The sequence below is a fragment of the Mizuhopecten yessoensis genome, unplaced genomic scaffold (assembly GCF_002113885.1).
Source record: "Mizuhopecten yessoensis strain PY_sf001 unplaced genomic scaffold, ASM211388v2 scaffold8361, whole genome shotgun sequence".
In the NCBI taxonomy this organism is placed as follows: domain Eukaryota; kingdom Metazoa; phylum Mollusca; class Bivalvia; order Pectinida; family Pectinidae; genus Mizuhopecten; species Mizuhopecten yessoensis.
In genome coordinates, this window is record NW_018407509.1 from 428925 (window position 1) to 446621 (window position 17697).

Consider the following 17697-nt stretch of genomic DNA (forward strand, 5'->3'; position numbering starts at 1 on the left):
TTCACATGACCTCAGATTTTGTACTTTCAACCCTGCAAAAATAACAGTCAGTAAAAATCGGTAAAGGTCATCAAGATAAGCCTCAATATGAAATATCTAAGTTTATTTTTATACAAATAATTTTAATAAATGATTCTATCTTTTGAAATTTGAAATATTATATTTTCAATTAGGGTACACCCTTGAAATAATCGGCGGAGTCCTTGGAGGTATAACAATGGTCGCCATCATTATTGGTCTGGTGGTGTATCGGTAAGTCTTGCAGATGTCACTACTTTCTTGCTCTCGTGCAGTCAGTACATTTTGTAATCATGTCATAATTTCTGAACTTGTCATAAAGTTTCACGCAGCTTTCCATAAATGCTATCAGGCAGTTATTCCGTGTGCCTCTTTATGTAGACTTAAAATAATTTTAAAATTGTCAATATTGCTCACTTGCGAATAAAAGTCATCAACACGAGGTATGCTTGATGCAATACCATAAAATAATTTTAGTCGTCTTAACATATCAAAGGCGAATTTAGGGTGGTCTTTAGACTGACATATCATTTTGTCATTTCCAGGAACTGGCGCTACGAACAAGAGATTGCAGGACTTCTATGGAAAATTCCAATATCGGAGATACATATGCCTCACCCGACCTCATCATCACACGATCGCCGCGATAGTCTTAGCAGTAAGGTAAACACGCGTACTCAACCCCCTTCAACAGATGCTGTGTGCTTAACAACCATATATAATCACACCGAAGATTCATTTGATTAGCGCGTGATATAATAAAATATTAAAAAAAATTGATGTCATTCAGTGTGCTTTGCAAGGTTTTATTCATTTCGATTTTTTTTTATAAGTACCGGACAATCAATTTAAGGTGTTATGTTATACAATATATTTATAACTTATCACGTGCACTTTGATTATCACTTCCAGATTTCCCTGAATAGCCAGCAGTCGGTTGATTCGAGGATGTCCTTCATGCAGATCTACACCAGGACGGCTACTTACAAGGGACAAATGGTGGCTTTAAAGCTATACGAAAAGAAAGATTTCGTCCTGAGCCGCAAGATGCAGAAAGAAATGAAAGCGGTTGGTTAATTATAGGAAATAGGACATAATGCTTTAAAAAAAACAATCTGTTTCTAATAGGCAATCCCTGTTGTTAACTAATTAAAACCGGTTTTTGAAGAACGTTAAACATTCATCGGTAATTGCTTGATTATACACAATAAATCACTCACACTTTGAAAAGGATGAAACTTAACATTAACTTTTGATTTAAGATTAGGATTGAATTAGCATCCATACATAGTACATTTCTCAATTATATTTTGTTGTTGAAGTGAATAAATGGTTATATGAACCTGAGAAATCGATATTAACCAAAACTAAGTCGAGGTCAATATCACGTTCTCAGGTCAATATAACTACACATTCACCAAAATGATGGTCCATAATTGTTTTATTAGATATTAAATAATGTTTTAATTATTAAACAAGGGATAAAATGAAACTTGATTCCATAGATAATCAACATTATTAACGTATTTCTTGCTTGCAATTTCGTTCGGAAAAATACTTTCTTACTATTTCTTTCAGAAAAAACCCTGATCAAGTCATTCATGTTTCGAAGCGCATTACATGCGTGTTGACGAGACATTAGCTAATGTAATAACTAGACCATAACGATCAATTTCAGATGAGAGATATTCGGCACAATAACGTGAACCCGTTTATAGGAGCATGTGTAGATCCGCCTACATTCACCCTGCTCACTGAATACTGCATCAAGGGCAGCTTGCAGGTATGTCTACTTCAACCATTAATGTTTAAGCAAATGTTGTTATGGTCCTATTTAGATTAATATTTTGATGGAATATTTGGGCTTTATTCAGTTATTTCGAACAGTTCCTTGAATAACAAATTAAGTCTTAATAACAATGAAATTGGTGACGTCACAATAGCAAATGTTGTTATAGTCTCATAACAACATTTGCCTTCTCAATACATTGCAATGGAAGGATACAGAGCAAATGTAAATGTAAATATATACGTATAATTTCAGAAATGAAAATAACACTTGTCCTTAAATATAGAAATATCGTGCAATGTCCCTGACGTCCGAATATGCAATTTCAAAAAGAATATATAAAACAAATTATGTGAATTACACTGATATATATTTATATATACATATACCGGGGTATAACCACAAAATGGAAGTAGAGGAAATTAATAAGCACGTTATCAAATTTTTATAAAGATCCTAAACAGTTTGCTTGATCTATCAATCGACCATATTATTCTGAAATGCAGATAGAGTCATTCCTTTTGTGTATAACTGACTATGGAATAAGCACTGTTGAATGGTATTGCCCCATGCATACGTAATGCATTCCTGATGTTTACATGTTTGTTTTTTGGTGTCTTTTAAATTCCTGCTTTCTTTTCTTATAATCTTGAAGATCCGAGTATCTGTGCCCTGTGTAACATTGTGTTGTCTGTTTGACAAGTTTCATGAAAGTATAATGTGTGTACGTGCGTGTTTATGATTTAAAGGACATCTTGGAAAACGAAGATCTGAAGCTGGATGATATGTTCATTGCATCTCTGGTGAAAGATATAATACAGGTATGTGAATTCTTTAGATATAAACACCGTTATGGTTCTCCACTATCATACAGTTATTAAAAGTAATTAAACAATAAAAAGAAATATGTTTTTCATGATCAAATTCAAATTGTGTGGCTCCGCCCCTAGAAAAGCGTTCGTTGAAATGAGTAATTTAAAGAATATGGAATATATATCATTAAAAGCAACTCTATCAACAACCAATTAATATCGAATTTACCGATGTGCCAGGTTGTAATCAAACATTCTATCTGTATAAATTTACGCATGTGTGACTGATAGCATTTTAGTTAAAGAATAATGGGTACATTTTTATTATGAAGATATAATGGAAAAATTAAAATTTCATGAATATCGAATAGCGGTCATTTTTATTGCTACAGAGGTTGTTTTTTTTCTCTGTTTACGATTTATTTCGATAATTCGGATCAATATATGATATGTTCCATAGGGTATATTATTTCTGCATGGGTCTGAGCTCAACGTACACGGAAACCTGAAGAGCTCAAACTGTGTGGTCAACAGCCGCTGGACTTTACAAGTGGCCGACTTTGGACTGTTGGAAGTCAGAGCGGGCACATACAAGATGGAAGATGAGCATGCGTTTTACAGAAGTAAATACATTTCAATAAGTCATCTTTTCCTCTTAATTTAATTACCAATAAGCTTAAATGATACTTTCAGAGAAATATATTAATAGCTGGTTGATTGAAAAGTGATACCGGTAAACCGGTCCTATTACATGTTGCAAAAGGAAACGTGAGGCACAGCTAAGAAGTCCCTCCGCATATAAAAATAGTTCTAAATAAAATCTGAACCCACATCATAAATGTAATTAAATTAACTTCGCATTCAAGTTTTGTTTTATTGATTTCAGAACCACTGCCAACACGAATATTTCCATACAAATTAAAAGAGTCACAGAGCGAACATTTCAACCCGCAAACATTTCGATTTTTACAGTAATTGTTTCAAAAGCATTGTAACATTAATATTTATATATTTTTTTTCAGATTCATTCTGGCGGTCCCCTGAGCATATCCGAGAACCGAAAAAGCGTTTGTCACAAAAAGGCGATGTATACTCTTTCGGTATCATACTGCACGAGATTATAGGGAGGGCTGGTCCCTACGGCTACTGTAATATGTCACCAAAAGGTAAGGGAAGAAACTCTTAATTCATGATTTATTAATCGAATGCGCTAATGATTAAATATTAAATATTAACTTTATTCATTTTATAACAATTATGAAACAGGTTATACAAACTTACATTAGTCATTCTTGTTGGTCCGTACATTAGCGCGCGGATTTCTTAATGTGGGAGGAAACCAGAGCACCCGTAGAAAACCCCATGCGTCGGGCAGGTGATTCTACACCTTTTTTCGTCCGATCGGGGAATCGACCCCGGCCGTCTTGGTAAAAGGCGATTTCGCGTTCTTCTGTTCCATCCGTTCACCAAGAATCAGCTGATGGATTCATCAAACTTTTTTTTTTAATAAAGATAACATCTTATGTAAAATAGAAGAAAAAAATCATATCTTATAATGTCAATCTCAAAATATCGTATAATTGAATGTATATATACATGTAGGCATTAAATTATTACATGTACATTTGTATATATAATGTCTTTCCAGAGATAATTGAGAATGTGAAAAAGGGTGGCCAATCAATATTCCGTCCAGACACCAAATATCTCAAATGTGAGCAATACGTCATTGAGTGCATGCGCTCGTGCTGGGACGAAGATCCGGAACTTCGTCCTGATTTTAGAGTCATCTCAAAAGCTCTGTCTCCAATGCGGAAGGGCATGTAAGTAAAACGCAGACAAGTCGTGTAGAAATTGAGGATCTTCCATGAGTGTCCATGTCAAATTAATGTATTGAACGAGTTTAATACATTTGATATAACCTGGTCACGAATGTAAGATTCTATTCATCACATAACATTCGTAATTTGAAAAAAACACTTCAAACACAACTATGTGTTCTCAGCTGACTGTATAATATAGTTAAAACCAAAGTACTCCGATCATAGTATTCTCGTTCCGCGCAGTGCAAAGTAGTTTAATTTTTTTTTTTAATAAGAAACAGTTTAAGATGCAACGAAAAAGATAATGTCAAAAAGCTCATTTTAAATGCATGTCAAATATCAGTAAATGTATCAGTAAATGTATCAGTAAATGTATCAGTAAATGTATCATGTAAATGTATCATGTAAATGTATCAGCAGTAAAGGTATCAGTAAACGTATTAGTAAATTTATCAGCAGTAAATGTTTCAGTAAATGTATCATGTAAATGTATCAGCAGGAAATGTATCATGCAAATGTTTCAGCAGGAAATGTATCAGTAAATGTATCAGTAAATGTATCAGCAGTTAATGTATCAGTAAATTTATCAGTATATGTAATGTATCAGTAAATGTATTAGTAAATGTATCAGCAGTTAATGTATCAGTAAATTTATCAGTAAATGTATTAGTAAATGTATCAGTAAATGTATCATTAGTTAATGTATCAGTAAATGTATCAGTAAATGTATTAGTAAATGTATCAGTCAATGTATCAATAAATGTATCAGCAGTTAATGTATCAGCAGTAAAGGTATCAGCATGAATGGTATCAGTAAATGTATCAGTAAATGTATAAGAAAATGTATCAGTAAATGTATCAGTAGTTAATGTATCAGTAAATGTATCAGTAAATGTATCATGTAAATGTATCAGCAGAAAATGTATCATGCAAATGTTTCAGCAGGAAATGTGTCAGTAAATGTATCAGTAAATGTATCATGTAAATGTATCAATAAATGTATCAGCAGTTAAGGTATCAGCAGTAAAGGTATCAGCAGGAAATGTATCAGTAAATGTTTCAGTAAATGTATTAGTAAATGTATCAGCAAATGTATCAGTAATAAGGGTATCAGTAAATGTATCAGTAAATGTATTAGTAAATGTAGCAGTAGTAAATGTATCAGTAAATGTATCAATAAATGTATCAGCAGTTAATGTATCAGTAAATGTATCATGTAAATGTATCAGCAGAAAATGTATCATGCAAATGTTTCAGCAGGAAATGTGTCAGTAAATGTATCAGTAAATGTATCAGCAGTTAAGGTATCAGCAGTAAAGGAATCAGCAGTAATGGTATCAGTAAATGTATCAGTAAATGTATAAGAAAATGTATCAGTAAATGTATCAGTAGTAAATGTACCAGTAAATGTATTAGTAAATGTATCAGCAAATGTATCAGTAATAAAGGTATCAGTAAATGTATCAGTAAATGTATTAGCAGTAAAGGTATCAGTAAATGTATCATTAGTAAAGGTATCAGTAAATGTATCAGCAGTAAATGTACCAGTAAATGTATCAGTAAATGTATCATATAAATGTATCAGCAGTAAAGGTATCAGTAAATGTATTAGTAAATTTATCAGCAGTAAATGTTTCAGTAAATGTATCATGTAAATGTATCAGCAGAAAATGTATCATGCAAATGTTTCAGCAGGAAATGTGTCAGTAAATGTATCAGTAAATGTATCAGCGGAAAATTTATCAGTAAATTTATCAGAAAATGTATTAGTAAATGTATAAGAAAATGTATCAGTAAATGTATCAGTAGTAAAGGTATCAGTAATTGTATCAGTAAATGTATCAATAGTAAAGGTATCAGTAAATGTATCAGTAAATGTATAAGAAAATGTATCAGTAAATGTATCAGTAGTTAATGTAAATGTATCAGTAAATGTATCAGCAGTAAAGGTATCAGCAGTAAATGTATCAGTAAATGTTTCAGTAAATGTATTAGTAAATGTATCAGCAAATGTATCAGTAATAAAGGTATCAGTAAATGTATCAGTAAATGTATCAGCAGTTAATGTATCAGCAGTTAAGGTATCAACAGTAAATATATCAGTAAATGTATCAGCAGTAAATGTATCAGTTAATGTATCATATAGATGTATCAGCAGTAATGGTATCAGTAAATGTATCAGTAGTAAAGTAATCAGTAAATGTATCAGCAGTAAATGTATCAGTAAATGTATCAGTAAATGTATCAGTAGTAAAGGTATCAGTAAATGTATCAGTAAATGTATCAGCAGTTAATGTATCAGTAAATTTATCAGTATATGTATTAGTAAATGTATCAGTAGTTAATGTATCAGTTAATGTATCAGTAAATGTATTAGTAAATGTATCAGTAAATGTATCAGTAGTAAAGGTATCAGTAAATGTATCAGTAGTAAAGGTATCAGTAAATCTATCAGTAAATGTATCAGCAGTAAATGTACCAGTAAATGTATCAGTAAATGTATCATGTAAATGTATCAGCAGTAAAGGTATCAGTAAATGTATCAGTAAATGTATTAGCAGTAAAGGTATCAGTAAATGTATCAGTAAATGTATCAGCAGTAAAGGTATCAGTAAATGTGACAGTAAATGTATTAGCAGGAAAGGTATCAGTAAATGTATCAGTAAATGTATCAGCAGTAAAGGTATCAGTAAATGTATCAGCAGTTAAGGTATCAGCAGTAAATGTATCAGTAACTTATCAGTAAATGTATTAGTAAATCTATCAGTAAATGTATCAGTAGTAAAGATATCAGTAAATGTATCAGTAAATGTATCAGTAGTAAATGTACCAGTAAATGTATCAGTAAATGTATCATGTAAATGTATCAGCAGTAAAGGTATCAGTAAATGTATCAGTAAATGTATCAGCAGTAAATGTTTCAGTTAATGTATCATGTAAATGTATCAGCAGGAAATGTATCATGCAAATGTTTCAGCAGGAAATGTATCAGTAAATGTATCAGTAAATGTATCATGTAAATGTATCAGCAGTAAAGGTATCAGTAAATGTATCAGTAAATGTATTAGTAAATGTATCAGTAAATGTATCAGTAGTAAATGTATCAGTAAATGTATCAGTAAATGTATCAGCAGTAAATGTATCAGTAGTAAAGGTGTCAGTAGTAAATGTATCAGTTAATGTATCAGTAAATGTATCAGCAGTTAATGTATCAGTAGTAAAGGTGTCAGTAGTAAATGTATCAGTAAATGTATCAGTAAATGCATCAGCAGTAAAGGTGTCAGTAGTAAATGTACCAGTAAATGTATCAGTAAATGTATTAGTAAATGTATCATTAAATGTATCAGTAGTAAATGTATCAGTAAATGTGTATCAGTAAATGTATCATGTAAATGTATCAATAAATGTATCAGCAGTTAATGTATCAGTAGTAAAGGTGTCAGTAGTAAATGTATCAGATAATGTATCAGTAAATGTATCAGCAGTTAATGTATCAGCAGTAAAGGTGTCAGTAGTAATGTATCAGTAAATGTATCAGTAAATGTATCAGCAGTAATGTACCAGTAAATGTATCAGTAAATGTATCAGCAGTAAATGTATCAGCAAAGGTATCAGTAATGGTATCAGTAAATGTATCAGTAAATGTATCATATAAATGTATCAGCAGTAAAGGTATCAGTAAATGTATCATTAGTAAAGGTATCAGTAAATGTATCAGCAGTAAATATATCAGCAGTAAATGTATCAGTAAATGTATCAGTAGTAAATGTATCAGTAAATGTGTATCAGTAAATGTATCATGTAAATGTATCAGTAGTTAATGTATCAGTAAATGTATCAGTAAATGTATCAGCAGTTAAGGTATCAGCAGTAAATGTATCAGTAAATTTATCAGTAAATGTATTAGTAAATGTATCAGTAAATGTATCAGTAGTAAAGGTATCAGTAAATGTATCAGTAAATGTATCAGCAGTAAAGGTATCAGTAAATGTATCAGTAAATGTATCAGCAGTAAAGGTATCAGTAAATGTATCAGTAAATGTATCAGCAGTAAATGTATCAGTAAATGTATCAGCAGTAAATGTATCAGTAAATGTATCAGCAGTAAAGGTATCAGTAAATGTATCAGTAACTGTATGTAAATGTATCAGTAAATGTATCAGCAGTAAATGTACCAGTAAATGTATCAGTAAATGTATCAGCAGTAAATGTATCAGTAAAGGTATCAGTAAAGGTATCAGTAAATGTATCAGTAAATGTATCATGTAAATGTATCAGCAGTAAAGGTATCAGTAAATGTATCAGCAGTAAATGTATCAGCAGTAAATTATCAGTAAATGTATCAGTAAATGTATCAGCAGTAAAGGTATCAGCAGTAAATGTATTAGTAAATGTATCAGCAGTAAATGTATCAGTAAATGTATCATATAAATGTATCAGCAGTAAAGGTATCAGTAAATGTATCATTAGTAAAGGTATCAGTAAATGTATCAGCAGTAAATGTATCAGCAGTAAATGTATCAGTAAATGTATCAGCAGTAAATGTATCAGTAAATGAATTAGTAAATGTATCAGTAAATGTATCAGTAAATGTATCAGCAGTAAATGTATCAGTAGTAAAGGTATCAGTAAATGTATCAGCAGTAAAGGTATCAGTAAATCTATCAGTAAATGTATCAGCAGTAAATGTATCAGTAAATGTATCAGTAAATGTATCAGCAGTTAAGGTATCAGCAATAAATGTATCAGTAAATGTATCAGTAAATGTATTAGTAAATGTATCAGTAAATGTATCAGTAGTAAAGGTATCAGTAAATGTATCAGTAAATGTATCATGTAAAAAGTAAATTACAGTTGTACCTTTATGGGCAAAGGCAGATGTCCTCACGGTTTTGACCATTTAACCATTCGCAGCACCAGGTTTTATTACACGACCGTATGTAAAATAGATCAGTTATGGTATTAACATGTTTTTTAAACATCAAACTCCTTTTACTGAAATTCAATGTTACCGGATACAGCAATATTCATAGTGTATATGAGCTCCTGATAAGTATAGTCCGAAAATGATAAACCTATTTTACAAGGAATGCAAGGCTTATCTTTAAGGACGGCGCATTTTCAATTAGGCTTATAATCGAGATTTCAAGGTATTTTTCCCTGATAAAAATATGCCAATCAAGGTAACTCGGAACACCTTTTATCGAAAACATTTGCCTTGCTGTAAAAGAAAGTTTGAAGTTTAGCATCCTTGTTATATAAGAATAAAAATATGATTCAATCAAATTGATCATGTTTCTGTATATTATGTTAAAATGATACACTAATTTTAATAGTTGGTGTCTTTATCCTTCTTTCTGCTTCTATTTGCCTTTTATTTCCTAACGCCTTTCTTGGCAACACCTCACTTCTGGCCTTAATGTTGAGCGTTTGCCCAGGTGAAGAAGGCAATAGGTTCTCTCGCCATGCCGGGACATACCAAAGTCCTTAAAAATGGTAGTTGTTATTCCCTGCTTAACATTCAGTATTTAGGGAATGGCAACAACTTGTTCACCCGTTGTCAGTATAATGTGACCGGGTGGAATGCTGTCCTTGGTACCTTCGGCATGGCATTTCAGTGAGATATCACTATAAAGGCAACACCAACATACCCTGCACACTTACAGGCACGTCCTTATAGGAACTCAGCTGTTAATAGGACGTTAAACAAGATAAAACTAAAACCATTTAAAATGCTTCACAACAATTAAACAACTAGTAAAGGGAGATAACTGTAATACAATTTTGGGTATAACATATCAGCCAATGTACATCTTTAAGTTTTAAGTTTTGCTACTTACAGGAAGCGGAATATCTTCGACAACATGACGATGATGATGGAAAAATACCAGTCTCATCTTGAAGAGCTGGTGGAAGCCCGTACGGACCTGCTGGTTGAAGAAAAGAAAAAGACGGAAGCGCTACTGCACCGCATGTTACCCAGGTATATAGTGCCTCGGTTCGAGGTTAAGTACATTTTGCTCTTTTGTCAAAGCAGTAAAATTCACAATGCATAACTTCTTTTGAACTGTAGAAAGTTGTATTCAATTGATTTTCAGTTATCAAACATGTATGCTGAATTATGTGAAAAGAGCAAAACAGTCCACAATATTGTTCTGTACTTCAAAAACTTTACAGAAGAAAGTTACGACCATATTACTTAATCCCTAACATAAGTGTAATTTTCATAAAAATGGACTTGTTTTTCAATTTATGTCGATTGCGTCCTTATCAAGGCAACTTAATTTTGAGAAAATTTCCTAATTTATTACCAAGAATAACATTATCCTCACTCAAGAGAGGCCTTGTTGGCCAAGTGGTTCAGGCGTCTGACCGCTTCAGTCGCTAGCCCTCCACCACTGGGCCGCGGGTGCGAGGGGTAGTCGCCAGTCTCTGGCAACACAATCTGATTAAAATCATCTGTTACATGGCTCCGCCTGAACATCTGAATGTACCGCGGTCAGGGTCACGTTCAAGTGACCTTTAGATAACCAAACAGAGGCGCGCTTGAAAACGTTTGCCAACGAATCGGAATATCATGGTTGATTGATAAATAGCGAGGGGACATCGAACAGATTAGTTTTCCAAAACAAATATGGCGGCGGAAACTGACGTTTCTACGACGCCAAAAAAACCGTATCAATTGGGTAATAATTGCGTAGGCAACACCGGTACCGCCATACAGTCTTTCTTCTGTAATAAAGCTTCGATAATCTTTTTCTGTTCGGTTTTCAGACGATCAATCTCAAATAACTTCAGAACTTTCGCACCATTCTCATCAATGTCCGCCATATTTTTTATGACTCCGAGCGCCCTTTTGAAAGAGGGTCTGTGATTGGTAAAGATTTAATGAGTATTTATAAATATAAAGGTCACCTGAACGTGACCCTGACCACGGCACACTCAGATGTTCAGGCGTAGTACGAAGTTAACGAAGCCATGCAACATATGATTTTAATCAGATTGCTGGCAACAGGTGGGTTGTTGTTCTGCGAATACTCGGGTTTTCCTCCACCACCAAACGATGGCTCGTCCCTAAATGACCTTAGCTGCCAATGGGACGTACAACACAAGCCGAACCAAACTATACTTGAGTTTCAAAAGCGAATAATGATAAACTAGTTATTTTGTTGATAAGGAGTGTTTAATGTTGTAATACTCCACGCTGAGTGTATTTCACGACTTTGTTTACGTTTGGTGCAGTTTTGTACAAATTTATTACGTCATTTATTATTGTATTTCAGTGTTATTGCCGATCAGCTAAAGCGAGCACAGTACGTTGAGCCAGAGTCATTCCAATCAGTCACAATCTACTTCAGTGACATCTGTGAATTCACGCGCCTGTCAGCGGAGAGTACTCCCATGGAGGTACGAACGTTAACGACAAACTCGTTTTGAAGTTTATGTTTTTTTAATGCTCAAATTGTGCCCTAGGTAAATGTTTTCCATTGAAGAATAAGTACTGCTCCTTTAACTACCATTACAGTTACAAAACAGTATGGTCGTTAATGAGTATTTAATGAATATGATATGATAATAAGTTGCATTTTTCAAATAACTTTATAACCACAGTAATCTCTTTTGAGTAAAGACACGGATTATATTGTACACAGTAAATTTATTATTAATTTAAATCAAATTAAAAGTTATGAACGAATTGGATTTTTTTTATAAAACGTTTACCTGTAATTAAGGAGATTACGTACGTTCTCTTCTGTTTCAATAGTAATTAAGACCAATGTGGATGTCCACCTTTTTATCACTAGAATTACCCATGAGTCTTAAAAGGACAGAGCAACTGCTTGGTGCAGTGTAGTTCATTTTGGCCAAATTATATAGGTATAATCCCATTTATGTGTCCTACGTTCATTTTTATGGAATATGTAATTCATTATGTGAAATAAATCATTTTATCACATAATGTACTGTGTTATCCAGTGAATATACCCATGTCATATTGTTTTGCGTATTAACTCGAGTAATATGTTCTATCAGCCCAATGATAGGTTGTAAGTTTCAATTGTTTAAATTGTGACGTCACGCCTAGGACAAGTACATGACGTCACTCACTGGAGTCAAAATGACGGCTTTTTACATTTCAAGGTTGCACGAAAATTGTCGTTTTACACGAAAAAATGCCACAAATCTTAATCATGTGTTACAGGATCTTAAACTCGTCATTTAACGTCATTTAAGCTCGCCAGAGGCTCGATAAATTGAAAAAATCTTAGACTCGTTTCGTAAATCTCATATAAAATGGAAACTCATGTAAGATCTTATATATATTTACGTGTACATCTCTGTGCTGATAAAATTACATTTCCTTTGAATACGACATAAGATGAAGCATTTATATTTTTATTTAGGTCGTGAATCTCCTGAATGACCTTTACACGTGTTTTGATTCGATAATCCGGAACTATGACGTGTACAAGGTGGAGACAATAGGCGACGCCTATATGGTGGTCAGCGGAGTCCCTAACCGGAATGGCGATAACCATGCAGGCGAGATCGCATCCATGTCCCTGGAACTCTTGAGAGCAATAAAGAAGTTCACAATCCGTCACCGTTCGAACGAGGTGCTTCGGTTACGAATCGGCATACACTCTGGTAATTCAAACTTTAGTAATAGGTCAATGTAATAAAACAGGTCCCAACCCCGTCAAAACTCCCATCGGTATGAATTAACCTGTGTTTGTAATATCTGTTAATATAATATAGTCAAACTTGCTTTTAGCAGCCAACTTGAGGTTGCTTATACAGTGTTTTTTTTATTATATGTTGATTTAACTTGAAACTATCTGCTTCGGTTACAAATCTGCACACATTCCTAAAATGCTAAAATGGATACACCATGCCAAATGCAGCTGTTATAAGGATCATGTCCGTAAATGTATGTCAAAATGGGATTTAATTAATCTTCGTTTGTAATATCATTATCATAATACATTAAAACTTATATTGGGAAATTGATGGAGTGGGTTCTTATTGTTAGTGGTCCAATTCAACAGGAAAATATCTGCAATGAGACTTTTTATAAGCGTTCTTCTTACTAAGGTGTGCTCCCGTGAAAGTTTTGCTGTAGTCAGTTTCAATTAAATTTTCATTTTGTCAGGATGAATATATTATTAATACACGCAATTTGTAACTTTTATTTTCAATTGGTAATTTGTTAATTAATTTGCTCTAGTTTATACGCTGATCTTCCACTGCATACTTATTTGACTTAAGAGAGAGCAGCGAGTGACTAATACGACTTTTGTGTTGTTTTCAGGGCCTTGTGTGGCTGGCGTGGTAGGCCTGACCATGCCTAGGTACACACTGTTCGGAGACACCGTTAACACGGCTTCCAGGATGGAATCAAATGGCGAAGGTCAGTATCGCGCCATTATTCCTGTCTATAGTACGTGCTATATAATACACTGTTAAACACTAAAAAAGGGCAGTCAGGGTTTCGCATCAGAAATGTTTGAATTTACTCTGTGGAGAATTATGGTCACTATTAATACCTCATTTCCATATAAGAGGTATTTTGGTGCATTCAATGATTCAAGACGTATGTTCAACGTATCTTTGTTCGATTTCCTGGATCAATCAGAACTAAGTATCATAATGGATGCCGGATTTTGTAGTGACAAAAGTCGTCCTCTATAAGGAATCCCGTACCGCTGCTTAAGATTATAAATATCAATTGGCAACGTTTTTGCCGTAAAGACAGCTAATTAAATCATTTCTGAAAAGAAAAAAAACATACCTTGCGGAAACTTTAAGAAAAATCTTAAATTAAACAAACAAAAATCACCGGCTATCTTTCCCATGAAAAGGGGATTATCTTGTGTCTTTACTACTATGAGACAGGGCCCTTAAGTATCCAGCTTCAATTTTATTCTTGCATACTGTTGCTGGGAAAATGTTATTCTACTATACTTTTCATAAAACGAAGATAGAAATTATATGTTGTGTTTAAAAATATGGCTGTCCATTTGGAGTTGAAATGTGGTGGTGTCCTTTGGTGTTCAGACCTCCGTAGAGTTTTGACGCATCCTCCTATTTTTTACAGCTCTCAAGATCCATTGCAGTAGGGAATGCAAACTGTTGCTTGACAAGTTGAACGGTTACACACTAATAGAGCGCGGATTAGTCAGCATGAAGGTACTGTCATCGACCACTATCTGTAAAACATACATGTACTAGCTTAAAAACTTATTACGAAAGCATGTTGAACTGGATTGTTCATAAATTGAAACTGTTCGGGAATTTTCGTTGAACTGTTAGAGTAATCGGTAACCAATCGGAGACCATGCTTACTATGACGTGAAATTTAAATTTCGACGGAATTTCCCGAAAGGTTTCCAATGATCTTTCGTGACATGAATAAGTATCCGTAGTAAAAACGACCTTGTCTCCGTAAAACTTCTTGTCCCAATCGTTCGCAAAGTAGGTGCAATTTAAAACATTTACTAAATCTGATCGACTATTTCGAAGTCGATAAACATCAAATACATTACAGAATATTGCATCAACAAATTAGGAATTTAATATAGCATTTATGAACAGAATTTGTGGTGGTTTACTAATTTTTCTTTATATACAAAATTATTTCAGGGAAAGGGTGAACTGTTCACTTACTGGCTAACAGACGAAGACCCGTCAGTTCGGCACGAGCGGTTACGCCGGTGTAGTGAAATATTCAAATACAATTCTCCGTGGGCACGTGAGAGTAGGCGAGCTTACTTACGTCATGGTAACGATGACTACATGATTGACGAACCACTTCCGGACATATCTTTCTCTGACAACAACGGCGACGCTCAAATGATGAAAACAGACCAACCAATATTGGAAATATTGAGAGAAAGTGAAGTGAACCCTATTCGGAGTGACTCTCCGAAACCATTTTCTTCCAGTTTGGAACGAAGTGAATCCCCTAGGACATATTCGAGTAGACTTCTCAAATCACCAATTGCTAATAAGATCCGACATGGCCCGAATGGAATCTTCTTTGAGGAACGACGTTTACGCAATGTTGACCGGGCTGGTTCTGGTCAAGACCTCGTAGAAAGAGCTGCACTAATGTCGGACATCGACGATATTGACAGTTCTACGTACAACTGTGAACCTCGGAGAGGTTCCCTTGGTAACCGGAATCACGTGCTTGTCACCATGCCTAATTCACTTCCTGGTCACTCGTGTATGGATGGAGAAACAGGCATTAACAACAATACGTCGCCAAAGGTACCTGTCGGGGAAAATATAGCATTGGAGGAACGTTGGCACAATTCCGACAGAATAACTTCACCACTCATATAGTTAAACCATACATTTCATCTTGTATATATGAGACAGTGTCATTTCTGAAGTTTCATAACAGTGGCCTATTCATATCATCAATTGTGAAATAACAATATTGATAAATAATGTGTACAAACATATATTAAGGACATACCTTTGTTGTAGATTTACTTACATCACCTCCCGTGATTAATCAATCAAAGTTAAGTGCATTATATTTCTATATATATATGTGACGAATGCAAAACCAAAGCTCAGTATAGCTTAGCAACAACGTAGCATTTCTTCCAGTATATTTGTTTGTACAAAATGTTCTTAACTTAATTTTCACGTGATACATTTCAGATTTATTCTTTATTTTTCAGTGATAGTACCTTTAGAACAGTATTTAAGTTTTACATTCCCTTTTTATTTATTTCCATTACATGTGTTAATGAGTAATTGTCTCCCTTGTGTCTCTGTGTCGGCCTCAAGGTGTCGCCTGTGTTCCCGTGACATTCTGTTGTCTGTGATCAGTGCTGGTTAAGCTACTGACTCAGGCTCTGTACATTTCTATTATTTATTGTCACATGGTTTAATTTATTCCCGTGATATTCTTAATGAAAAGAAATTAAAAATGAAAACGAAATCTTGTTTTGTGTATGAAATTATTTCATTTCTCAAAACATAAATTGCTTATAGAAATAAAGTATACTTGGAAATTTTTGCCGCAGTTTAACTTTCGCCTTGTTCGTCTTCTGTGATAAGAGTGAAATGAGCATTGCAACGAATAGTTTTCAATAAAATATACATAATTTAAAATCATAAATTTTCGTGGGACATTAAATTTCGTTTATTTCGTGGATAACAAAAATCCACGAAATTAAATCCCCACGAATACATAAATTTGGTATGATATATATAGGGGGAAATCAGAAATCATCGAAATATAATGTCCTTAAAACAGGCTAGTATATGAAAACCATGAAATGTTAACCCCACGAAAATATGTGATTTTACAGTAGTAATTAAATGTTAAGGGCGAAATTGACTATCAACGAACACAAAGTTTATCGGCGAAGGGCAAACATTTAATTTTGGCAAAAGTTTCATTTATACAGTATACTCTGACTGAATCTGCAAGGAATATCGACAATTTACTATTACACCGGGATACATTTCTTGAAATTTAAGGAACGCTTTTGTTATAATCATTTTTATCATTAGGCGATTGGAAAACAATAAGAGAATACTTAAATGTCAACATAACCATAATTTAAACTCAAAATCGATAGGGCAAAGTATGAACAAAGGAAAGATTTACATGGACAATATTGAAAAAGTACAAGGACAATAAGACCATGTGTTCCGGATGGGCAAGCGTCTTCTACTTCATCGACGACAACCAACATGTAAATCTATGTCAAACCCAAGTTATACCTGAAAGTTGTTTATAAGAACGGATTATTTTAAACAGTAGTTTTAATGTGGAGAGTGAAATGTATGTTTGGCTTATATGTATTTTCCAGTGAAGGGCGACCAATTGGACAGGCGATAATTTCCTTATGAACGGTTGTGCTTTCTCATCGAAACGGAAGGCTATTGACACAAAATATGGTATTAGTACAGTACCTGTTTTTAAAGTGTATACAAGAGTCTTTTTATATATCACTAGAATAAATCTTATCGTTACAAACCTTGAATGTTTAATTTTCAATCAATCATAAATATGACAATGATTATAATGCCTTTGATGAAACCGTTTGATTGATACGCATCATATGCTAAATGACAAAAAATTGATAAGACTATCTTATGAATTTATTTTAATGATTTATTTGTACATATATTACATTCATACATTGATTAAAACATGTGTTTACAAATGCAGTTAATGAGCACATTCGAAATGGGCATTTGTACTAATACATATAGAAGCAATAGT

At 33.6% G+C, this 17697-nt stretch overlaps 1 protein-coding gene across 3 annotated transcripts in view; it reads left to right on the top strand.

Moving 5' to 3' along the window:
* Nucleotides 1-16575, top strand: part of LOC110455701 (receptor-type guanylate cyclase Gyc76C-like) — an 84881-nt gene extending 68306 nt beyond the window's left edge. For all 3 annotated transcript variants that reach the window (XM_021505993.1, XM_021505991.1, XM_021505992.1), the window contains exons 9-22: nt 174-252; nt 564-681; nt 931-1086; nt 1697-1801; nt 2557-2628; nt 3080-3242; nt 3642-3785; nt 4268-4442; nt 10285-10425; nt 11726-11849; nt 12848-13091; nt 13756-13854; nt 14542-14633; nt 15087-16575. In XM_021505993.1, coding sequence (XP_021361668.1) covers nt 174-252; nt 564-681; nt 931-1086; nt 1697-1801; nt 2557-2628; nt 3080-3242; nt 3642-3785; nt 4268-4442; nt 10285-10425; nt 11726-11849; nt 12848-13091; nt 13756-13854; nt 14542-14633; nt 15087-15791 — 2417 coding nt within the window. In that variant the 3' untranslated portion in view covers nt 15792-16575. The remainder of the gene's footprint in view (nt 1-173; nt 253-563; nt 682-930; nt 1087-1696; nt 1802-2556; nt 2629-3079; nt 3243-3641; nt 3786-4267; nt 4443-10284; nt 10426-11725; nt 11850-12847; nt 13092-13755; nt 13855-14541; nt 14634-15086) is intronic.
* The last annotated feature ends 1122 nt before the right edge of the window (nt 16576-17697 follow it).